Below are 25342 nucleotides of genomic sequence, written 5' to 3'. Positions count from 1 at the left end.
TTGTTCCCCTTTTAAAGAAGGAGTGAAGCATTCCCATTTTGATCATCCGTCTTGAGTTTCATTTGTTCTAGGAATCTAGGGTAATTCAAGCTTTTGGGCTAATAGCCACTTATCAATGAGTGCATACCATGTATGTCTTTCTGTGATTGGGTTAGCTCACTCAGGATGATATTTTCCAGTTCCAACCATTTGCCTACGAATTTCATAAAGTCGTTGTTTTTGATAGCTGAGTAATATTCCATTGTGTAGATGTACCACATTTTCTGTATCCATTCCTCTGTTGAAGGGCATCTGGGTTCTTTCCAGCTTCTGGCTATTATAAATAAGGCTGCAATGAACATAGTGGAGCACTTGTCTTTTTTATATGTTGGGGCATCTTTTGGGTATATGCCCAAGAGAGGTATAGCTGGATCCTCAGGCAGTTCAATGTCCAATTTTCTGAGGAACCTCCAGACTGATTTCCAGAATGGTTGTACCAGTCTGCAATCCCACCAACAATGGAGGAGTGTTCCTCTTTCTCCACATCCTCGCCAGCATCTGTTGTCCCCTGAGTTTTTGATCTTAGCCATTCTCACTGGTGTGAGGTGAAATCTCACGGTTGTTTTGATTTGCACTTCCCTTATGACTAAAGATGTTGAACATTTCTTTAGGTGTTTCTCAGCCATTTGGCATTCCTCAGCTGTGAATTCTTTGTTTAGCTCTGAACCCCATTTTTTAATAGGGTTATTTGTTTCTCTGCGGTCTCATTTCTTGAGTTCTTTGTATATTTTGGATATAAGGCCCTATCTGTTGTAGGATTGGTAAAGATCTTTTCCCAATCGGTTGGTTGCCGTTTTGTCCTAACCACAGTGTCCTTTGCCTTACAGAAGCTTTGCAGTTTTATGAGATCCCATTTGTCGATTCTTGATCTTAGAGCATAAGCCATTGGTGTTTTGTTTAGGAAATTTTTTCCAGTGCCCATGTGTTCCAGATGCTTCCCTAGTTTTTCTTCTATTAGTTTGAGTGTATCTGGTTTGATGTGGAGGTCCTTGATCCACTTGGACTTAAGCTTTGTACAGGGTGATAAGGATGGATCGATCTGCATTCTTCTACATGTTGACCTCCAGTTGAACCAGCACCATTTCCTGAAAATGCTATCTTTTTTCCATTTGATGGTTTTGGCTCCTTTGTCAAAAATCAAGTGACCATAGGTGTGTGGGTTCATTTCTGGGTCTTCAATTCTATTCCATTGGTCTATCTGTCTGTCTCTGTACCAATACCATGCAGTTTTTATCACTATTGCTCTGTAATACTGCTTGAGTTCAGGGATAGTGATTCCCCCTGAAGTCCTTTTATTGTTGAGGATAGTTTAGCTATCCTGGGTTTTTTGTTATTCCAGATGAATTTGCAAATTGTTCTGTCTAACTCTTTGAGGAATTGGATTGGTATTTTGATGGAGATTGCATTGAATCTGTAGATTGCTTTTGGTAAAATGGCCATTTTTTACTATATTTATCCTGCCAATCCATGAGCATGGGAGATCTTTCCATCTTCTGAGGTCTTCTTCAATTTCCTTCTTCAGTGTCTTGAAGTTCTTATTGTACAGATCTTTTACGTGCTTTGTTAAAGTCACACCGAGGTACTTTATATTATTTGGGTCTATTATGAAGGGTGTCGTTTCCCTAATTTCTTTCTCGGCTTGTTTCTCTTTTGTATAGAGGAAGGCAACTGATTTATTTGAGTTAATTTTATACCCAGCCACTTTGCTGAAGTTGTTTATCAGCTTTAGTAGTTCTCTGGTGGAACTTTTGGGATCACTTAAATATACTATCATATCATCTGCAAATAGTGATATTTTGACTTCTTCTTTTCCGATCTGTATCCCCTTGACCTCCTTTTGTTGTCTGATTGCTCTGGCTAGAACTTCAAGAACTATATTGAATAAGTAGGGAGAGAGTGGGCAGCCTTGTCTAGTCCCTGATTTTAGTGGGATTGCTTCAAGTTTCTCTCCATTTAGTTTAATGTTAGCAACTGGTTTGCTGTATATGGCTTTTACTATGTTCAGGTATGGGCCTTGAATTCCTATTCTTTCCAGGACTTTTATCATGAAGAGGTGTTGAATTTTGTCAAATGCTTTCTCAGCGTCTAATGAAATGATCATGTGGTTTTGTTCTTTCAGTTTGTTTATATAATGGATCACGTTGATGGTTTTCCGTATATTAAACCATCCCTGCATGCCTGGGATGAAGCCTACTTGGTCATGGTGGATGATTGTTTTGATGTGCTCTTGTATTCGGTTTGCCAGAATTTTGTTGAGTATTTTTGCGTCGATATTCATAAGGGAAATTGGTCTGAAGTTCTCTTTCTTTGTTGGGTCTTTGTGTGGTTTAGGTATAAGAGTAATTGTGGCTTCGTAGAAGGTATTCGGTAGTGATCCATCTGCTTCAATTTTGTGGAATAGTTTGGATAATATTGGTATGAGGTCTTCTATGAAGGTTTGATAGAATTCTGCACTAAACGCGTCTGGACCTGGGCTCTTTTTTTGGGAGACCTTTAATGACTGCTTCTATTTCCTTAGGAGTTATGGGGTTGTTTAACTGGTTTATCTGTTCCTGATTTAACTTCGGTACCTGGTATCTGTCTAGGAAATTGTCCATTTCCTAAAGATTTTCAAGTTTTGTTGAATATAGGTTTTTATAGTAAGATCTGATGATTTTTTGAATTTCCTCTGAATCTGTTGTTATGTCTCCCTTTTCATTTCTGATTTTGTTAATTTGGACGCATTCTCTGTGTCCTCTCGTTAGTCTGGCTAAGGGTTTATCTATCTTGTTGATTTTCTCAAAGAACCAACTTTTGGTTCTGTTGATTCTTTCTATGGTCCTTTTTGTTTCTACTTGGTTGATTTCAGCTCTGAGTTTGATTATTTCCTGCCTTCTACTCCTCCTGGGTGTATTTGCTTCTTTTTGTTCTAGAGCTTTTAGGTGTGCTGTCAAGCTGCTGACATATGCTCTTTCCTGTTTCTTTCTGCAGGCACTCAGAGCTATGAGTTTTCCTCTTAGCACAGCTTTCATTGTGTCCCATAAGTTTGGGTATGTTGTACCTTCATTTTCATTAAATCCTAAAAAGTTTTTAATTTCTTTCTTTATTTCTTCCTTGACCAGGTTATCATTGAGTAGAGCATTGTTCAATTTCCAAGTATATGTGGGCATTCTTCCTTGATTGTTATTGAAGACCAGTTTTAGGCCGTGGTGGTCCGATAGCACGCATGGGATTATTTCTATCTTTCTGTACCTGTTGAGGCCCGTTTTTTGACCAATTATATGGTCAATTTTGGAGAAAGTACCATGAGGAGCTGAGAAGAAGGTATATCCTTTTGCTTTAGGATAGAATGTTCTATAAATATCTGTTAAGTCCATTTGGCTCATGACTTCTCTTAGTCTGTCTACATCTCTGTTCAATTTCTGTTTCCATGATCTGTCCATTGATGAGAGTGGGGTGTTGAAATCTCCCACTATTATTGTGTGAGGTGCAATGTGTGTTTTGAGCTTTAGTAAGGTTTCTTTTACATATGTAGGTGCCCTTGTATTTGGGGCATAGATATTTAGGATTGAGAGTTCATCTTGGTGGATTTTTCCTTTGATGAATATGAAGTGTCCTTCCTTATCTTTTTTGATGACTTTTAGTTGAAAATTGATTTTATTTGATATTAGAATGGCTACTCCAGCTTGCTTCTTCTGACCATTTGCTTGGAAAGTTGTTTTCCAGCCTTTCACTCTGAGGTAGTGTCTGTCTTTGTCTCTGAGGTGTGTTTCCTGTAGGCAGCAGAATGCAGAGTCCTCGTTGCGTATCCAGTTTGTTAATCTATTTCTTTTTATTGGGGAGTTGAGGCCATTGATGTTGAGAGATATTAAGGAATAGTGATTATTGCTTCCCGTTACATTCATATTTGGATGTGAGGTTATGTTTGTGTGCTTTTGTTCTCTTTGTTTTGTTGCCAAGACGATTAGTTTCTTGCTTCTTCTAGGGTATAGCTTGCCTCCTTATGTTGGGCTTTACCATTTATTATCCTTTGTAGTGCTGGATTTGTAGAAAGATATTGTGTAAATTTGGTTTTGTCATGGAATATCTTGGTTTCTCCATCTATGTTAATTGAGAGTTTTGCAGGATACAGTAACCTGGGCTGGCATTTGTGTTCTCTTAGGGTCTGTATGACATCAGTCCAGGATCTTCTGGCCTTCATAGTTTCTGGCGAGAAGTCTGGTGTGATTCTGATAGGTCTGCCTTAATATGTTACTTGACCTTTTTCCCTTACTGCTTTTAATATTCTTTCTTTATTTTGTGCGTTTGGTGTTTTGACTATTATGTGACGGGAGGTGTTTCTTTTCTGGTCCAATCTATTTGGAGTTCTGTAGGCTTCTTGTATGCCTATGGGTATCTCTTTTTTTAGGTTAGGGAAGTTTTCTTCTATGATTTTGTTGAAGATATTTACTGGTCCTTTGAGCTGGGAGTCTTCACTCTCTTCTATACCTATTATCCTTAGGTTTGATCTTCTCATTGAGTCCTGGATTTCCTGTATGTTTTGGACCAGTAGCTTTTTCCGCTTTACATTATCTTTGACAGTTGAGTCAATGATTTCTATGGAATCTTCTGCTCCTGAGATTCTCTCTTCCATCTCTTGTATTCTGTTGGTGAAGCTTGTATCTACAGCTCCTTGTCTCTTCTTTTGGTTTTCTATATCCAAGGTTGTTTCCATGTGTTCTTTCTTGATTGCTTCTATTTCCATTTTTAATACCTTCAACTGTTTGATTGTGTTTTCCTGGAATTCTTTCAGGGATTTTTGTGTCTCCTCTCTATGGGCTTCTACTTGGTTATTTATGTTTTCCTGGAATTCTTTCAGGCATTTTTGCGATTCCTTTCTGTAGGCTTCTACTTGTTTATTAATGTTTTCCTGTGTTTCTCTAAGGGAGTTCTTCACGTCTTTCTTGAAGTCCTCCAGCATCATGATCAAATATGATTTTGAAACTAGATCTCGCTTTTCTGGTGTGTTTGGATATTCCATGTTTGTTTTGGTGGGAGAATTGGGCTCCGATGGTGCCATGTAGTCTTGGTTTCTGTTGCTTGGGTTCCTGCACTTGCCTCTTGCCATCAGATTATCTCTGGTGTTACTTTGTTCTGCTATTTCTGACAGTGGCTATACCATCCTATAGGCCTGTGTGTCAGGAGTGCTTAGACTTGTTTTCCTCTCTTTCAATCAGTTATGGGGACAGAGTGTTCTGCTTTCGGGCGTGTAGTTTTTCCTCTCTACAGGTCTTCAGCTGTTCCTGTGGGCCTGTGTCTTAAGTTCACCAGGCAGGTCACTTGCAGCAGAAAAGTTGGTCTTACCTGTGGTCCTGAGGCTCAAGTTCACTCACGGGGTGCTGCCCTCGGTCTCCCTATGGCGGCAGCAACCAGGAAGATCTGCACCGCCCCCTCCAGGAGCCTCAGTGCATCAGGGTTCCAGATGGCCTTTGGTGTTTTCCTCTGGCGTCCGAGATGTGTGTGCAGAGAGCAGTCTCTTCTGGTTTCCCAGGCTTTTCTGCCTCTCTGAAGGTTTAGCTCTCCCTCCCCCGGGATTTGGGTGCAGAGAACTGTTTATCCGGTCTGTTTCCTTCAGGTTCCGGCGGTGTCTCAGGCAGGGGTCCTGCCGCTCCTGGGCCCTCCCCCACAGGAGCCCAGAGGCCTTATACAGTTTCCTCTTGGGCCAGGGATGTGGGCAGGTGTGGGCAGTGTTGGTGGTCTCCTCCGCTCTGCAGCCTCAGGAGTGCCCACCTGACCAGGCGGTGAGGTCTCTCACTCTCAAGGGGTCTGGGAGCCCAGATGTCATTGTTTATTTTCTCTACATATTTCTTATGTTAGCATCTTCGAGATCATTGTCCTAACACACAAATCTATTAAATTTACCATCAGATCTTTTGTGGAACAATGTCATTTGACTTTTTTTTTTTTTTTGAATGGGCATAGTTTCCCATTTCTTTGTATTTATTCTTTGTGATTTTTGTTGAAAACTGGACATTTGAGTATAATATGTATATCAGAAAATTAAGTTTTCCTCACTTCTCAGCCCAAATTTTTTTATTGTGGAATTTTTGATTTTGTTTCATTGATTTTTGGAAGTTATTTCTGAAATCAGCATAAGATATAATGTTAAGGTCTTTACAGAGATTTTCTGAGCCTACACTTTTACCTGGACATATAAGATCACTTCCTAATTTTCTCTGTAGTTAGGAACATTTGCTAAATGTTCTGTGTCTTAGTAAGAGGACAGAAGAATGAAGCAGGGGTAGGATCATATCTCTTTAAATCCCAGGACCTTCCTTTCAGCTAGAGAGCTATGAGCTGGCTGTCTTGGAGGTGTGCACAACACGTGACCCTTCTCCCTCCACATTGGCTGCCTCTGCAGCACCCTGGGCAGAAGTAGTAATCAGCAGGCCAGGTCACGGTGTCCAGTGTGTTGTACAGCTCTGCAGTAGTGCAACTTTCCAGTACAAGCAAGGAAGAACTGCTCACTCACACGTTGATGTGGAATTCTCAGTTGAATTTCTCTGTCTTTATAGAAGTGTCAGGCATGCTGGAATTTTGTAGGGCATATACTTTAAGGGGGCGGCAATCGTAACTAGAAAACTGGTTACATACAAATTCAGTGAAAATAGCCTTTGTATTGTCCGAGGTTATACATGGTAGTATTTGCTTTCTTTGAAAGAGCCTTAAGAACATGTACAACTGCTCGTTGACAATGTGGCATGGGGAGTGGGTAAATGGTGATGTGTTACCAGCTGGCATTGACCAGATTAACCACAACTTAACCACTGAAGGTCTCCCCGAAATTCCAAGATGTTGATAGACTCCCTGCTTCCCCGACATATCTGCCAGCTTGCTAGTTTTCTGGATAGAAAGTAGCTTTGTGTGCTCCCTAATTCATTATCTTAGTGTACGTCTCTCGATGGCCAATTCCTACATCCCCATTGTTTGGGTTTGATTTTTCAATAGCATCTTGCTATGTAGCCCCTGCTGTCCTGAAACTAGTGATCCTCCTGCCTTAGTCAGATCTCAAGCACAGGGATCACTGGCATGCTTGGCTCTCCAGGGCAACTTGATGTGTTTTTAACAGATGAAAAGGCAAGAGATAAGATGCCAGCTTCATACAACTACAAAGACCCCGAACCAATCCCATCCCTTTCTAAAACTCAGCAAGCCAAGCTGCCCTTTAATTTATAAAAATTTAATTCAGGGTAAAATACTTTGAAAGCCATTCTTGAAAAATGTATCATTTCTTCATTTGCTTGGAGAAAATACTCAAATACACAAATGGGAAGATGTTTAGCATTTATATGATAAAGGTGTTGCTCAGCTGGTATCTACCATTTTTTTGTGGTTTCATTACACAAACAACCTATTTCTTTAGAAACATTTATAAAAATATACTTTGTCATATTTAAGAAAGCTCTTTGTAGACATTCGTGGTCTGACTCTGTAGTATCAACTGACACTTCACATCAGTGCCTGGTTCCTATCTTTCTTCTCAACAACAGAGCTCCTAGCTGTGAGTAATCTCACTTAGTACATTTATTTTTTTTTTAGTCAATAGGTAAGCAGGCCTTTCAGAGTATGTAACCTAGCAGATCTCCAATGAGCCTGCATCTATTGGCAGATAGAGAAATCAGAGTTAGCCACACTCAGACTAGTGCTGGGGTTGGCAGCTCTCTGCTTGTCTCCCAGGGTTGCACCCCAGGACATACTGTCTAACACACTACCTCTGCCATTCTCACTTTACAGTCCCAGGATTCTCCTTAGAGAAGTCTCAGATGTCCTGCCTTCTTTGAGGCCCACAGGCAGCAGGGCCTCTATGGGGATATATTTAATCACAGAGCTTCTTCTAAAGTTACTGTGCTACCTCAGCCTGCGAAACTGAGGGGACATTGATATAGACATTTCCTTGGATTTTCCTCTCTAAGGCAACTGTAGATTGCTACAGGTTTATATTTGGGTATTTTTCCTTTCCTTAGATTTATTTATTGGGTTCATTTATTTACTGTATTAACTTGTGACTATAATGCATTATTATAATTCACTGGTTTGAACTAAATAAATCCTCTTGAGTTTCTAAACATAGAAATCTGAATGGCTTTACTTGACTATATTCATGTTTCATGGGGCTGGGTTACTTTGGGGGCTCTGAAGAAGAGCCCATGTCTTTCTCTTACCCTGTTTCCAGAATGTATTTTTATTCTTTGCCCCCTGCTGTTTCCCTCATTTTCAAAGCCAGCAGATAGTATGACACTTTGACTTCCTATCTTCTGTGTCTCATTTATAAGATCCTTATGATTATGTTGGGTCCAGTCATATAATCCTGGATAATCTTACCATTTATGATTGTGAATTTAATGTCATCTATAAAACCAATTTTTAAAATTATTTTTATGTTATAATTAGAACATTTATGCCTTCCCTTTTCCTCCTTCCATGCCCTCTTGACAACTTGCTTTCTTTCAAATTCATGGCCCTTATCTGTATAATTGTTTAACTTTCAAATATATTTATATATTCCAAAGTACATAAATATAACCTACTCAGTCCATATAATGTTACTTGTATTTATGTTTCCAGAGGTGACCATTTGGTATTAGATAAGCAGTTGGCATGCTCTTCCCAGGGGAAGACTATTTCTCCAGCTCTCAGCATTCCTTGGTTGACTGTGGTTCTTTATCTAGGATTGAGGCCTCTTGAGTTTCCCCCTTCCACATTTGCATGTCTCTAAGTCTCTTCCTTGTTCAGCTCATATTCAGGCAACTGTGTTGCTAAGATTTCATGGGTGTAGCTTTACACAGTTCTAGGAGACACAATCTCACAGCAAACTGTGTGCTCTTCTGTTACAATCTTTCTGCCCCTCTTCAAAATGATCCCCAAGTCCTAGGTGCAGGAGTTGGCCAAGAGGCTCCCAAAGTATTATAGGCTATTGTTATTGCTCTTGATTCTACCCAAAGTAGAGGAGAAGTCCCTATTGCTAAAAACACAATGCACTTTAAGGTAAGGGCCCAGAGGTCCCTGAACTGGAACTGACCCAAAAGCCTCCTCCCTGAGGACTTGCTTTTATGGTACAGAAGGCACTGTGCCAGCTTCTAAGGGAGGAAGCAACTAGAGGTCCTACCCAGCTGTGCTGCCTACAAACCACAACAACAACCAGCATGGAATGATAACCCTAAGTGTGCAATAGTGGCATGTGGAACTTGGCAGTAATGAGTTAGGCTTAAGGCTTGTTAAACAAGAGGAAAATGATGCCTAGTACTGAAAACCTAGCCAACTTCCTGGGCCTAGTGAAGTCACGTATCTTGGACAAATACCTACAACTACTACTTTATTAAACCAGCACAATTCCTAGCTGCATTCTAAATATTTGTCTTTATTCCCACAAGTAAGCATAGTTCTCATCTATTATCAAGGAAACTTGTTTTGCATAAGACAGAGACTATTACAGAAAACTACAACCAATCAAAATGCTTAGTTCTGAAGACTAGTCTCCACTGATCCAATTACATTACTTTTATCACAGAATACCAGATAGCTACAGGTCCCAAAGACTGAGATTTGAGTATCTTTGGAGCATTATTCTAACCTATACATATATATATATATATATATATATATATATATATATATACACACACACACACATGCAAAAGTACTTGAAAGTCTGGCAAGAGAAAAGGTCAACTACTCTTATCTATGAGTATAAAGGTAAATATTTAGAATTTAGTTAGGGATTGTGCTGGTTTTTAGTAAAGTGGCTGTTATAGATTCTACTCCAAGATCTGTGACTTCATTAGGCCTAGGTAGTTGGCTAGGTTTTCGGTACCAGACTTGATTTCCCTCTTCCTGAGTCTGCATTAAGTCCAATTAGACGTACTAGGGTTTGAAGGCACATATTGAACCCTAAGGGTTATTGTGAAACAGATTGAGACCATTACAATTGATCAGTTATAGACCCCAGTCCCAACTGATACATCTAGAACATAATTCCTACAAATATGGCTCAGGGATCATTGTGGAAGAGGGAGCAGAAAGTAAGACAGGGGAAGAGGAAGTTTACTGTGAGATTGTGTCCGCTAGAAATCTCTTAGAGAGGCTACATCCATGAAGTCCACCAGTATCGCTGACTAAACATGACCTGAACAAGGACAACTTCAGTAGACATAATAACATGGAAGGGACATAGCTTACAAGGCTTCAACTCTAACAAAGTAGTACAAGAACTAAGGAATGCTGAGATCAGAAATATTCTTCTCCAGGGAAAAGTATACCAGTTGTTTATCCAATACCAAATGGTTAAAATGGTTAGCTCTGGAAACATACACATACAAGTAATAGAATATGGGTTGAGTAGGTTGTATTTATAGATTTAGGAACACAGAAGGGGGGAGAGGAAGGAAGGGAGGGAGGGAGAGAACGAACAGTTAAAAAGAAAGAGGCTATGAATTTGAATGAAATAAGATGGGGGCTATTTGGAAAGGATTGGAGAGAGAAAAGAACTGCTGGCATCTGTGCTCCATCTCCACAGCCCCAGAGCCTTCTCTCTCAACTAACTTCCAACTGCTGCCTCTCCCTCCCAAGGTACTCTTCCCCAGTTAGCCCCCTCAGTCAGTTTCTCAGCCCTTTTCAGTGTTTGGCCAGAGGGCACCTTCTGAATAGCCACTTTCTATAGAATGCCAAGCCCTTCTCTGGGCCTCCTTTATCTTGTTCCTACCTAATGCACTGACTGATGTATCACTCAGTACACTTGCTGTCCGTTCCCTCCCTTCAGCTGAGCTCAAGGCCTTGTTTGTGTTCTTTCTTGTGATGTACCCCTCCTTCACACTGAGATTCGTGCTTGGTGAGGTAAGAGTGAAAGCAGACAGTTAGCCAACTGATTTTTTAGAAATGGATGTCCTCCAAAGTGGACATCAGAGTGACAAAAATAATTTTAAAGGAAAGCACGTTGGACAAGTGTAGACCATCCTTATAAAGTTTTCTAAAGGTAAATAGAGAACAATGGGGGATCATTCAAAAATACATTGCTGGAGTATTTTCCAGATATATAAAATTTTAAGTTGAAGAAACATGACAATTGAGCAATATAAATAAATCCAAAACAAATATATTAATAGCCAAGAATAACAATATAGAAAATTAGTAGTAATGTAGTAACAGCTGTAGAGAACATTTTAATCATGTGACATCCCAAGTATTTTTCTAAACACTTCCAATTATTCCCCACAATACACTTTGGTTGAAGCATCATTATTACATTAATATTGCATGTAAGAACACAAATGCTTAGAAGTCCAGTCACCCGACCTTGTCATTCAGTTAATAAACTGGAGCTCCCTTCATGTCCAGCAACATTGTCTACATGGCCAAGAGCCCTGACCCAAAGGTTTCTAATCCATTCCTCACTCTGGGCCCATTTCCTCCAGTTTTTGTGGTATCTTTAGATTCCCGGGTCTTCTAGATGTCCTTTCATCTTCCTGGCACTGGACTCCTGCCCTCAAATTTCAAGCTAGTGTCAGCAATCCAATTTCGTCTATCAGGAAGCCTTGGTCCTGATTGCACCCTCTCTATTTTAGCTCTTGATAGAGTTGCCATGTGCCCCTGCTGGCTGGGATAGCCAGTTTCTACTTGTATTTGGGAAAACCTTTCCTTTGCTGCTGCCATCTTTGTTGAGAATGGAGATGCCCTCCTCATTCTTGACATGCCCAAGTGTGAACTGCACACCAATTAAGTCTGGTTCCAATTTCCTAGCCCACTCAGTGCTTGTGTGTGATTACCCATGGGTACCCTGATGTAGTTCTCATCTGTTAAGTTTCTCACATGTGATTTTCATTTCTAGAGAAAACATAGGAAAATCAACTCATAGTTAACAACTTTTGTTTTCTACTGTTCAAAGTCTGGGGAGCAAATAGGGAAAATTTATGAGAACTGGCTGCATTCATGGGGAGTCTCTCTGTGAACATTTGATGTAGGTGTGCCAATAGAGGGCACTGTTCCCATTGCAAAACGACACACTGAACATGAGCAGTTCCATTCCAGGGCCTCCTCTTTATGAAATGAAAGATAATTTAATTACTGTCAGTTGTTCCATAGCAGTGCTGACTGTTCATTTTCCCAATGTTCTACCCAGGTGTTACTTTGCTTTTCACGGGATACGTCTGTGCTGGGTCACTTTGCATACAACAGTGCTTCACCACCGAAATCATACATCAGAGGTAATGTTTTAATAATTCTAAGGAGAAATTACTAAAGACTTTAATGATCATTCCAAGAATGTTTGAATATTTCATATTGGTATTTCCAATTTTTAAGTTGAAAATTATTTCCAATTTCTCTGCAGTAGTAATTAGTGTCTTTTCCTTTCAATGTCAGCACCCAAGCAACAGATCACAGATCATTCTCTGGTAGTTAAAGAGATCCCATTTTGGTTGCCTTTTTGGTTCTTGACATCTCCTGCCTCCTCTCCCCCATTTGTGCCAAACATGTTGTTTTTGTCTTCTCCCTAACCATGAATTCATTGTAGAGATTTGTCTTTTCAATTTTTCTTAATGTTCTTTTAGTAAATTAGTCTTTGAATTCTAGTTCTGCTACACTTAAACACTATGGTATGGTATATGTGCTACGTTACCCCTCTAATTTCTAGTCTAGTGTTCTTTACTGCTAGCTGCCTCAACATGTCCATGTACCATCGCAGTGTCCTGTCCTCACCTGAAGACTAAGCTAGCCCCAAGCACTAAACTCTCACTGCCCTGCTGTCTGTGTGCAGCCCTTCTGCTGCTTCCAGGAAGAAACACTACTTCTTTAGGATTTCATCGCTGCCTGCCTATTGCCATTCTTGCTCTAGGACAGACCACATTAGCTTGTGTTGGAGTCAGGCTCTTTCCCAATGTGGGCTGCTTTGATTCTGAAATGAATACATAAAAACTTCCTCTTCTTTTATCTTAGGAAGGTATTGGGCTGAGGAAATGGCTCAGTGGATAAAGTGGCTGTGGTGCAAACATGAGAGCCTGACTCTGGTTCCCCAGTGAAGCCACACAGAGCAGCGTGCCTATAGCCCTAGCACTGGGGAACAGGGACACGTGGGTCCCAGATGCTCATTAGCTGGTCATCCTAGCTAAACATTCAGAAAACAGGGTTGACGGTGGTCTAGGAAGACAGCTAACTGATCTCTTGTCTCTACATGCAAAAATACACACACACACACACACACACACACACACACACACACTGCCTGTGCATGTAAACATACACACTCACACGAATATGCATATACTACACACAGCCTTTCATCTCATCCTGTACACAGAGTTATCATAAAACTTAGTTACCTAATGGGCTAAAACAAACTGTAATTTTAAGACCCTCCACATGCCCACACCAACTTAAGCGAGCTTTCTTTCCTTCCCTGGTAATCTCACAATGTACAATATTCATTCTAGCCCCTATATTGCCCAGTGCATGAAAAGCTTCATATTCTGTCACCACAAATAATAGCCCTTGGTGAGCTAGCCTCCATGTCATGTCTACCAACCTATCATCAATTTCCCTCCCCCCTGAGCACTGAAACCCTTAAAAACCCATTTAGAAGAAGTCAGCAAACATATTGTATTATTTTGTGGTTTGGTCTGGATTACAAACCTCTGGGTGGGGACTGTACCCTGTATTTGCTGTACTTGTCTCGATGCCTGCTGCTGTGCTCAATTGTGGATCTGTTTGTTCACCATTCCCTTCTTCCTTCACACAAAGATCAGCCCTGTGAGTCTTCACCTTAGCCTAAGATAGCCCTGCTATTTACTCCTATCATCTCTCTTAAAAACAATTTAAAAAGAAAACCTTAATAATGATTTTTAATTTAAATCCCAGTGCAAGAATGACTGTCTTTTTAATAACTTGGGGTTCTGGAGATAGAAGCCACATGGTCAGGGTTTCTGTTGCTGTGATGAGACACTCAAGCAGCGTGGGGAGGAAAGGGTTTATTTGGCTACAATTCCAAGTCACAACTCATCATTAAGGAAGTCAGGAACTCACACAGGGCAGGAACCTGGAGGCAGGAGGTGATGCAGAGGCCATGGAGGGGTGCTGACTACTGACTTGCTCCACATGGCTTTCAGGGCCTGCTTTCTTATAGAACTGAGGACTACCACCCCAGGGATGTTCTCACCCACAATAGGCTGGGTCTTCCCCCATTGATTGGTAAGGCTTGTCTACTTACACTCTGGTCTTATGGAGACTTTTTTTTCAGTCAATGATCCTTTCAGATGGCTGTAGCTTGTGGTAAGGTGATGTGACACTCTGAAGCCCACCTCCTGAAGTTACTTAGTGGAGACAGGAAGAGTGAGAAGCTGTGGACAGTATAAAGAAGGAACTTTTATACAACAGTTTTGTTTGCAACTGTTTATCCTTTCTCCCTAATCACATAGACTGTGTTGGGAGGCAGGATATATGACTGTGATATAGTTGAAGATATTTAATTTGTAACTCCAGCACATTTTCTAAAACATAAACTAATAGGATATGGCAAGACTTCAGATTTACTTTAAGCAACAGGGTTGTTAAATTCAGAAAAATAAATCTATGCTTAAGAAAATTTGAAAACATTGTTTAATCAAATTATTGAGTTTAATTATTTTTTGTTAAAGATTTCTTTATTTGCTTTATGAATACACTGTCCCTGTCTTCAGACACACCAGAAGAGGGCATCAAATCCCAGTAAGGATGGTTGTGAGCCACCATGTGGTTGCTGGGAATTGAACTCAGGACCTCTGCAAGAGCAGTCAGTGCTCTTAACCGCTGAGCCATCTCTCCAGCTCCTTGAGTTTAATTCTTAAAGGGCTTTCAAGAGATTTTTGTTTAAAGATTTTCAACTAATTCCATATCATGAAATGAAATAAAGTTGGACTATGGTTATTTTAAAAATTCCATTCATTATCCATTACTTATTAGGACATTCACAGAAGGTTGCTTTTTGAAACTTTACTGAGTATATGACCTTCCCTTACAGGAAAACTAGGATTAGAAGAATATGCTGTCTTCTATCCACCCAATGGTGAGTGATGTTACTGCTTCCTTTGGAGGGAAATGGAGAAATAACAGCTTTTGTACTGGGGGGAGGGGTGGTGGTGTAACTTTCTCATTCTGTCCTGAAAATGGAACACAAATTATCATCTAAAATAACCCTTCCTCCTGGAAAAGGTCCATTTTAGTGACTTCTTCATGTTTGTGTAGTTTAATGCCAAACTCTGCACATCTTTCCAGCTCTTCTTAGGACCAATAGAAGTTTGTGAGAAGCTGAGTCAGCATAAATGCCCACATCTAAGCATGCGGTTTTCCTTGAGGAAGGCTTCTTGTTATGTCATTGGCACAGCACAGAATGAGGGGAACAGAGTGCCTTGTGTGTGTTGCAGTTCATTGTCTTTATAAGTGGCCAGTGTGGTATTTATTAAATACAAGATTCTGAAGGAAATCATTGACTTCTGAGAAGTGATCGCATATGACCCTGTATTTACTATTTAGACATTTAATGTCAGGTCTTTTAGTATGCTTAGAAATGTGGCATATAACGTCCTTGTCCTGATGGTCTTAATCCACACCCTGTGGAACTTTTGCTTTAAAGGAAGTCAGAGCTTGGACAGTGGATCTGGGTTCAGGTCCAAGCTCTGCCAATTCACTCGCTGACCTTGGTAAGTTATACAACTTCCGTGACCTTGAGTTTCATTAACCTAGCCTGTGGCTAATGATCACATGAGGTGTGTTGTGAGATACCAGGACAGGGCCTCACTTTGGGTGCAGAAAATACAGCCATGATGATTGCATTTAGCAGTTTCTGGCACTGTCTGATTGCTGGGTATTTCCTGCCTGTTCTAGGTCCTGCCTTTTGGCCCTGTGATCCTGGTTCCTTATACTCTTGTTTGGTTGCTCTCTTTCCTCACGTATTCCCCTAAGTTTCTATCTGCTTTCATGGATCTATTTGTTAATTTCTAAACTTCCTTTCTAGTTCTAACCTCTTCTGTGATTACCTTAAAACTAATATGACCCAGCTGAGCATATATATTTTCCTGTGCCCCTCAAGAGAAAAAGAATTAAAATAACAAGCAGACAACCTGTCTCAGTCAGCTGCCATTTTCATCTAGCCTGCCACTCAAGGCCTGAATCCTGGAAGTTGTAGAACTGTAGACAGCCCAGGCTTGCACCTCCCCATCTGTCTTCTATGCATTTCGCTCTCATTTGGGGTCATCATGTTCTCACTCTTACTGCTGCCTTGCCCACCATGATCTTGCCATAGCCAGTGTAGGTGTAATGACCATCTATACTGGTGTTTCCTCCCTAACATTTTTAGTCCTCAGTTATTCATCCAAAATCAAAATCAGAAAATTTCTAATTTTCTTAAAGCTCCTTAGTATTGCTGAAAGTTTAATACCCCAGGCTTCTCCGTATGACATACACAGTGGGACCCCTGGAGTCTCACCAGTGTATAGTCTACTACTACCTAGCTTCATAAATTACCATTTCCTACCTCACTTTTTAAAAATTAATATCAATATCCAACTATTTATTCTCACAGACTCTGACACAGACACTATGTCGCTTCTTACCTCATGCGAGCTGTTGTTTCCAGGTTTGAGTAGACCATGCAGCCCTGTCTCCTTTGGCCATCGTGGAGGCTTAGTTCAGGCATAATCCTGTTTGGATGCATCACTGAAGCCCTAGCTAAGGGCCCTTCTCTAGGCTCTCATGGACTGTGGCAGAAAACTTTGGTTTCTCTCAACTCCATCTCCTTCTCAATGTTGCAAACTTTAGAAAGTTCACAACCATATTCTCATTCCATTATTAATCTCTCAGTATCTAGCATATAATAGTATTGCAACACTCATTTGAACTAAATTAATATGTGTGTGAATTTTAACATCTCTGTGTAGACACAAAATTGTTGTTTTGTCCTTCATCCCAGGGACTTAATTTTCCAATAACTTTTTATATTTAAAAAGTAGAAAAATCAGAAAAAAAATGTGAGTAGCTGAAAAAGTGTGTTCATAGACTCAAGGTAACAGGAGACACCACAAGATCTTTGCTTTTACTTAAATACATGCTGGCAAGCCTGCCTCATGCTCTCTCAACAGGAAGTATGATCAGTGGCTGACACAGGTAGGGAATGACCAGCAGCTGTCAGACCACCTCACACTATAGAGCGTTATGCAGAAGCACTCCAGCAAGTCACCTGGGACTGATGGATAGAAAAGCCCTTTACAAGGGTTTACAAAGGTTGTAGATTGTAATACATTGTAATTTCAGCTCTTTTGTATATGTGTGTGGCACTGGGTGTTAATGCCATGTGTCATTTATGTGAGGTACATACTCTCCCACTGTGTTCTTATCTCCAGTCCTAAGATCAGATCTTTATAATAACTTCAAGTCACATATATGTGAGTTGTTAGTAATAATTTAGATGTAGTTGTGGATACATCAGCTAATATCTTCTGAGCTGTGCAGCTAGAATTATGTTAAGTATATTGTATGTATTACTCCTTATTCATACGATATAATCCTTATAATATAACCCTTATAATAACCCTATGCTACAAGTACTACTGTTATTCAGTTTACAAAGGAGCTGAGGCACATAGGGTTCATGTGCCCAGCGAGCGAGTGACAAAAGCAGGATTTGAACCCAAGTTCTCTGGCTTCAGAAACAGTATTTTTATCACTTGCCCCTAAGCCACAGTGAATGTTATTACAGTATGTTTGGAAAGAAAAGAAAGTGACTGCAATATCAACAAAGCAAAGAGTTGCATTTAGTAGTTCTAGAAAGATTTCTACACACACTAGAAATAAATACTTGAATATAAACTGAGATTAAAGTCACAGCTGTTCATAAGTTTAATTCCACAGAGCCACTGCTTAGGCGGTTTTAGGACTTACAGGATCAAGGATGCCTGTCTTAGTGTACAGACACCTTCTGTTGAAGCTTAGGCGATCCTAAACATCATTCGACACTACCTCTGCCAGAATAACATCTCTTTAAAATTTGAGGGTCATCTATAGAGCAGTCAAACCGGCCTGGCCTTCTTGGGTAGAGACATTTACCTAACACTCTCTGAAGTACCACCAGCCCCTGAGCAGCAGCTGCTTCCTTGGACAGAGTTTTCTCACCACCACCCACATCTTCCCTGCAAACACCTGCCACCACCTTCCCAAGGATGGAATTGAAGGCCATGGTGGCCCGAGACATTAGCTTATGAAAGAATCATCACTAAACACTTCCCCTCTAATACATTAAGTTCTTGTTAAACAAGATTTCTGAGCTCAGGGAGACACCTCACAGATGTCCTATAAGCTCTTCATGTATGTATTCTATTCTAGTCACTTCCTGTTCTGACTCAGTTCTCGAGTGACCCACAGTGTAGTACACAAATAAAGGACCTTCTGCCAAGGACCTTTCGTGCTAGTAAAGTAGATATTCAAGAAAGAGAAGATATATTTGAGAGGGTTAACTGAACAGTCCAGGTATCAGAAAGTGTGGGGGCTTAGGGAAGGCCAAGCTAGTCTAGATAAGGCAGATAAAAAGGTACCTCTGAGGAAGTAGAAAAGAGTGGAGTCCAACTGAGCAGAGTGGGCTATGCAAAACAGCAGGAAAGAACATTCTGGAGAGAGAACTTAGCACATGTAAGGCCCAGTCTGATGGTTTGAAGAGCACCACAAAGGGTAAGTCTGACTTCTAGTGAGCTGGTACATGCCAGACCAGGGTGGGATATGATTGACGGAGATCCGTCTAGGACTCCTCAAGGACGGTTTCTACTCATTTATTTTTACTTCCCCTTGTGGATGAGCTGTAAGAGCTGTGCTTGGTTTATTTGCCTAGTAGATTTTTTTTCCATTGCTGAAAACTGGCTCTCTTCCCTACTATATTGTGATAATTCTGGGAATCAGACTGCCTCCCTCCAGAATTCACTGTTGTTGCTTGCACTTGATAATTGTTTGTTAAATAATTTAGGAAAATATTTCTAAACTTTAAATCATTACTAAATTTTAGTAAACTTTCTATAATTATTCTTTTTGCCTACTGAAATCTCTGATCTTTTTAGATTAATGGTAAGCTAGTAATCTGATAAGCATTTCCTTAAATGTTTTTAATTCAAAATTATGACATCTCTTAGTGTTTGCAAACTGACTTGGAGTGGGTCACGCCGTGAAGCTTAGCTAAGCCATTCACAACTCTACACTAGTCCTCACTCCTTTTGAGGCTAAAAGTCTGAAGTGAAAGCCTATGTCCTCAGTCCTTCCCTAGATCCTTCTGTGTGCTATACAAGGGAGACTTACTTCAAAGTCCTCATTCCCCATATCCCATGCTTTTCAATCTGTTATTTTCCTCATCTGTTATTTCTTCTTTGGGGCCACAGGTAATGTATTTTCCTCTAAATGCTCTTGACAAATGAGCTTTTACATGATGCTATCTGAAAAGCCACTTCAGTCCTGAGAAACCACTGGGGCTAGCAGGTACAGCAAAGCACACCTGAGCCCATCCCTCACGTACCTGAGCTGCTACACAGGTAAAACACAAAGGCACTTTTTTTTCCATAAAAGATCTGTAGATCTTCACCAACACGTTGTGCTAGGAAGGTGGGCTGCTGTTTAACTGCTGTAGCCAAGCTGGAGAGAAGGAGCGATAACGTACCAGATTTTAGTGTATAAGATTAACTTTTGATTAGATAGCAGAATGTTACAAAGATTGACTCTAGCAATTTTTTTTTCAGTTAAGCCATACAGGAAGGGAGTAGTGCTTGGGAGTTCTTTCCCCACTTCTTCTCAGTGATGTCTCTCCTCCACTTTCTGATTGGTACTTTCAAAAATCATCCTGTCTGCTATGTAGAATGTGAGTGTTCTTAAAATGTAAACTTGAATATATGCAGCATTTGCAGTCATGTAACATGAAGTCTATGCTCAATAAACATTATAGAATCAATGTGCAAATAAATGGGGGAGCTAGCATACAAGAGTCCAGAGGAACAAGAAGAGAAATGAGATTTCCTAGGCCAACATGAAAAATTGACACTTAACTGTGATTTTTAAGGTCATATAGCAATCATTAATCACTAAATAGCATTAAGTAGGGAAGTTCTGGGCTCTAGAACAGTGGTTGTCAGCAGAGGCTAATAATCCCCAGCATACACACACACACACACACACACACACACACACACACACACACACCCCTAAGGACATTGCCCTTATCAGGAGACTTGGCCAAATCCCAGCGTGGGAATGGGATGCTACTAACATCTTACAGCACACAGAATAACCTCATAACAAAAGATGAGGGAAGACTCCTGAAAAAATAATGAAAATATATTACTTTAAATGTCTTTGCAAGTGTAAAATTGATAACTTTTTTATCATCTATATTAATTAAATAAATTTAAAGTACCATATAACCTCATATATATTTAGAACATAAATTTAGGTAGAAATGCAAAAACTCATTAAAATTTTATTTTTAAAATGACCTCTGGATTCACATTTAGATGTTGTTTTTATTGTAATGGTTTGAAAATTTTTAATTACTAAAGTATCAAAGTCATGTTTTAAAAGTCTTAGTTTATAAAGATAATGAAAAATCCAATTTATCCATTCTCTTGATCTCTATCTTTACTGACATGTTGGTTCTGTGTAAGATGAGAATACAGAGGAATTTATTATCTCAACAAACGAATGTAATAATCTGTACTAAGGAATTCCAAGTGAAAGGGTATAAGCACTTCATCTGGTGCGAAATGAAGTGACCTGAGGCCCAGGTCCAGCCCGTGCGTGCTCTTTGGTTGGTGGTTCAGTCTCTGGGAGCCCCCAAGGGTCCACATAAGTTGATTTTGTTGAGCTTCCTGTGAAGTGCCTATGCCCTCCAGGTCCCTCAATCCTTCCCCCAACTCTTCCCCAAATCTCCTTGAGCTCCGTCTAATCTAATGTTTAGCTGTGGGTCTGTGCACTTGTTTTGGTTGGCTGCTGGGTATAGCCTCTCAAAGGTCAATCGTGTTAGGCTCCTGTCTGCAAGCACAACGAAGTGTCAGGGATTGGTTCTTGCCCATTGCCCATGGGATGGGTCTCAAGTTGGGCAGTCATTGTTGGCCACTCCCTCAGTCTCTGCTCCATCTTTATCCCTGTACTTCTTCTATGCAGGACAAATACTGGGTTGAAGATTTCATACATGGGTTAGTGTCCTTATCCCTCCACTGGAAGTCCTGCCTTGCTACAAGAGGTGGCCACTTCAGGCTCCGTATCTACCACTGGTAGGAGGCTCAAGCTAGTTTCACCCTAATAGACACTCTGGAGCCTTTCCTATCTCAGGTCTCTGGCATGTCGAAATTTGTTTGGTTTTTGTTTTGTTTTGTTTTGTTTTGTTTTTTGTTTTGTTTTGATAGTGTTTTCTGAGCTTTGGCAAGGGTCTGTTAGTTATATCACATGGGATGTGCAGTTAACATTGAGACCTTCCAATGCATAGGGGCAGGGAAGGGGTATGAATCCATAGCATATGTGGAACTTAGAAGCCCAATCCGAAATGCCCCAGCACTTAAGGCGTGTGCTTGGATAGTAGCCGGGTGAATACAACTTGCCTCTTGGAAAGCTAAAGCGTTAGAGGCAGAGGAGGGGCTCTGAAGAAACTCTCTAAGAAACAACCCTACGATCCAAGAGACCCAGTGTTTGTCCTGGGGTGCTCCTTGGGCTCCCTGCTTTTTTGCCCCAGTGAGGATTTTACTGTCTTTCTTTTTGGAGCCCTCTTTAATCTTAGGCTTTTCTTGGATTTTTGCTTACACTTACATGTGTCACTTTCCATTTGGAGGGTATTAAATAGCTATGGGTATTAAACATTTGTGTTGTACTAAAGATTATACTGATTATATTAGTACACTTTAAATACTCACATTTGAGGGGACTCAGTAAAAGTGCATAAATTAGAATAAGGATTCAGAGAAGATTGATGACTTAACCAAAATCACAAAGAATTCAAAATCATGACTATAAGACATCATTGATTTTTTGTTCTTTACACTGAATCAAAGAGGACATCCTATGCTAAATCTTAATCACACATTTATAAGTAAATTTTTACTTTAGTGTTTTATTTACAGGCCTTTATTGTACTTACAAACAGAATTATATGTCACCTCATAGAGGATGCTGAGCTGGATTCTGAAGATAATACATGATGTGAAATGTGGCCCTGGCTTTATGTAAAGCAGTTGATGATTTCAGATCTTAGGAGAATGTGATGAAATTTAATTGAGCATGAGTGATATTGATGTGCACAGCCCTTTTGATTGCTATGCAGATAACTAGCCCAATCACTGTAATCTTTATTAAAAGTGCCTTGTCCTGATTATGCTATGTCTCACTTAGCAGATGATAAGAATTTGTAGTAGTTTTAAATAACAATGTGTTCATTTCAACCCACTGGTTGAAGTGTTTCAGTAAAGGTTTAACAAGTAAGACAAAAAACAGGGTTTTAAAAAATATTTTACTTTATTTTGAAATATCACAGGGGGTGGAGCATAAAAATGCAGGTGCTCTATCAAAATAAATGTGTAATTAGGGTTAGGAGGGCAACGATTTTTGTTTTTATTTTTAGCTTCTAGCTCCCTTTAGTAGGATTCTGGTAGGATGCATTGTATATAGAATTATCAGTGAAAGCTACTGAAGTCTGAAAGCCTGCTGATGGTGAATCTGGTGTGCTGTACCCCAGAGACTCCAAACTCAGGGTCAGACAACAGAGGAAGCAGAGATGCGTGCAGCCTGAGCTACTCGAGGGGTGAGTGAACGGGCAGCAGGAGGCCATGAACATACCCGCCTTCCTCACAGCGTCAGCGCTGTTCTCAGAAGATAACGAGCAATTTCACAAGCTGGTTAGTGAGCTGAACATTTGGAGGGAGGAGCAGACATTAGGAGGCTTTTGTAGACCCACAGGTAAGAGCTCACCAGAGCCAATTACAGGTCCTGGATGGAGGTAACCAAATAAACCATTCAAAAACAGCAGAGGCAGACTCAGCAGACTTCATGACTCTTTCTGCAAGCATGACAAGTATATTCTTGTTACAGTGCTTATCTTGGTGGGTGGATAAGTAATATCTATCCTATACGCAAAGGATTTATGTTTTACAAAAATAAAAATAGGTCAGTGAGGTAAGAGAAGGAAAACGACTTGTGTTAATTGCTGACTTGTCAAGTATTGGACTTTAGGACACACATGGGCTTTGCTATCTCACCTTCCAGTTGGCAGTGCTATAGGGAAAAGCTAGGCTTTCCCTCACCTCACAGGATCCCTCACAGGATTCGTCTGTCATAAATCTAAGTATTAAAAGTGGTAAGCCAGAGCAAGAATCTAGTAACTTTTTTTTGTGCTTTCTGGCCTGGACACAAATGCCTTTATAACAATGTGGAAGGCCAGGTTTGGATTCTCTGTCTCCTCAGCCGTCCCTAGAATACAGTAAGCACACCCCTTTCTCATACAGTTGATGCTTTCACAGAGAACCACCCTTGGACCACTTCTGTATCCTGCAATATATATATTCTTCAGGACTGAAAAGAACAATCAAGCTTTGTGAGCTGGCTTTAGGGAATTTGGCCTGGAAATATGGGGTGGTCACTAAGAAGAGTGAGCTCAGCTTAAGGGTCACTGTCCTTAGCCTGAGAGAGTTGTAGAAGAATAAATAGGTTAAATAACTCACCTCTATGTCTGTTAGACAGTGAAAGCTAGGATTGCAGTGTTGTCTGGGCACACAGAGTCGTGCCTCATCCATTCAGGGCAGGTCAGCTGGTACAGCAGTACTCTGTGATGAACTGTTTTGGGTAAGAAATTCAAGGACTACTGGGAGCTGATTCTAGAGTGTTCCTGAATATGATCAAAATATAATACGGAATCTAAAAATCCAAAATTTTTTAGATCCAAATTTTGGATCTAAATTTTGGATCTAAATTATTTTAGATCCAAAAATCTAAAATAATACGGAATAAAAAAACCTTTGAAGGAGTAGGCTGGGGGCAGGAGGAAATCATTGCTTTGAGCCCTGTCCACTCAAAGGCTGAAGAGGATAGCATCCTCTTCAGAACTGAGGATTAGAGTCCTGTTTTAGGTTTGTAAAGGAATGATGTTAGTGATATAGCCCAGCTGACCAGAGAGAGACAACATACTCCCTCAGGTACCAGAACCAAAGGAGAAGTAGAAAGCAGTAACACTCCAAAGGATCTTTTCCTGTATGTCAGGGGATGTGCTGAGCAATCATAGAAACAGCATCAACAATAAGGCAGGATGCTGGGATTTCATGGTTTCAATTAAAGATTAATAATGAGAACTCTGATAGAGAGAGTCTTGGAACTCGCTGAGATTAAGTATGGCCAAAGAACCACAGAGAAACAAAACACATAAACAGAAGTGCAGGGAGACAGCCTACTCCGCCCAGCTCACCATTACGTGGTGAGGTCAAGGATGAGAAGTAACCTTCAGTTGTCTGAAGCAAATTTAACCACCTCAGACAGCGAGATCCCTAGATTTGGCTATCAGAAGTTAGGACTGCAAAAGCAGAAAATATACTGCATCATGTAAGGGTGTCTGGGAAAGTAAAGGGAAGGAGTATAGAAAGTTGATCTTTCTGGGGGGGTGTGGCTTCAAAGGAAGGAATTTTACATCTATTTAATGGAAATATCAGATTTGGGAAAAATGGACTTCTAAAGATGTATGATGAGGGCATATATAGGTGTGTGTGTGTGTGTGTGTGTGTGTGTGTGTGTGTGTGTGTGTGTGTGTGTGTGTGTGTTGTATGTAAAACCTTTGGCTGAAAGGTTTCCCTAGAAACTAAAGATAGAAAACTTAGAAGCTCACTCTTGCTTCTCTGCTCCATAAGTAGAAGTGAAGAGCAGATCCTATGGCTATCCACCCTACACTAGCCGTGCAGAGTGAGCCTTTCTCCTTACAACCGTCAGTTGACTGCCAGAGCTTCCAGCCTCTGTGGCTTCTTCTCCCTTTGCATGACCTGACTGTGCCCCTCATTCCTCTTTAGCCTGCTATTTTTTTTTATAGCATGTATCATCGTCTGAATGTAGAAACTTATTTTATGATTTTTCCATTTATCCCTGCTTTGGAATCCTGTCCATCAATTATCCTTCCTCCCTTCACAGGTATTACTCCACAAGTATCTCCTGAACATCCTAGGATGTGTTATTCTAAGGACTGTAACTGGCAGGGATAAATGACAGGCTAAGTAGTCTACGTTTTTCTGGTCACTTTCTCTCTGTTCTGTATTACCATTTGTTTTTGGAAATACTC

At 40.4% G+C, this 25342-nt stretch overlaps 1 protein-coding gene across 4 annotated transcripts in view; it reads left to right on the top strand.

The window, feature by feature from the left end:
* Tbc1d19 (TBC1 domain family, member 19) overlaps positions 1–25342 on the top strand; it is a 115951-nt gene that overhangs the window by 53567 nt on the left and 37042 nt on the right. For all 4 annotated transcript variants that reach the window (XR_015636536.1, NM_001106008.2, XM_087582522.1 and 1 more), the window contains exons 14-15: positions 12170–12254; positions 15041–15085. Coding sequence is in view for 3 of the 4 variants with exons in the window: in NM_001106008.2 (NP_001099478.1) it covers positions 12170–12254; positions 15041–15085 (130 nt within the window). In the remaining variant the exon portion in view is untranslated. The remainder of the gene's footprint in view (positions 1–12169; positions 12255–15040; positions 15086–25342) is intronic.

Source organism: Rattus norvegicus, chromosome 14, assembly GCF_021556685.1.
Source record: "Rattus norvegicus strain SHRSP/BbbUtx chromosome 14, alternate assembly SHRSP_T2T, whole genome shotgun sequence".
Lineage (NCBI taxonomy): Eukaryota > Metazoa > Chordata > Mammalia > Rodentia > Muridae > Rattus > Rattus norvegicus.
Note: the sequence above shows the minus strand (reverse complement) of the source record. Positions and strands in the feature narration are given on the sequence as shown.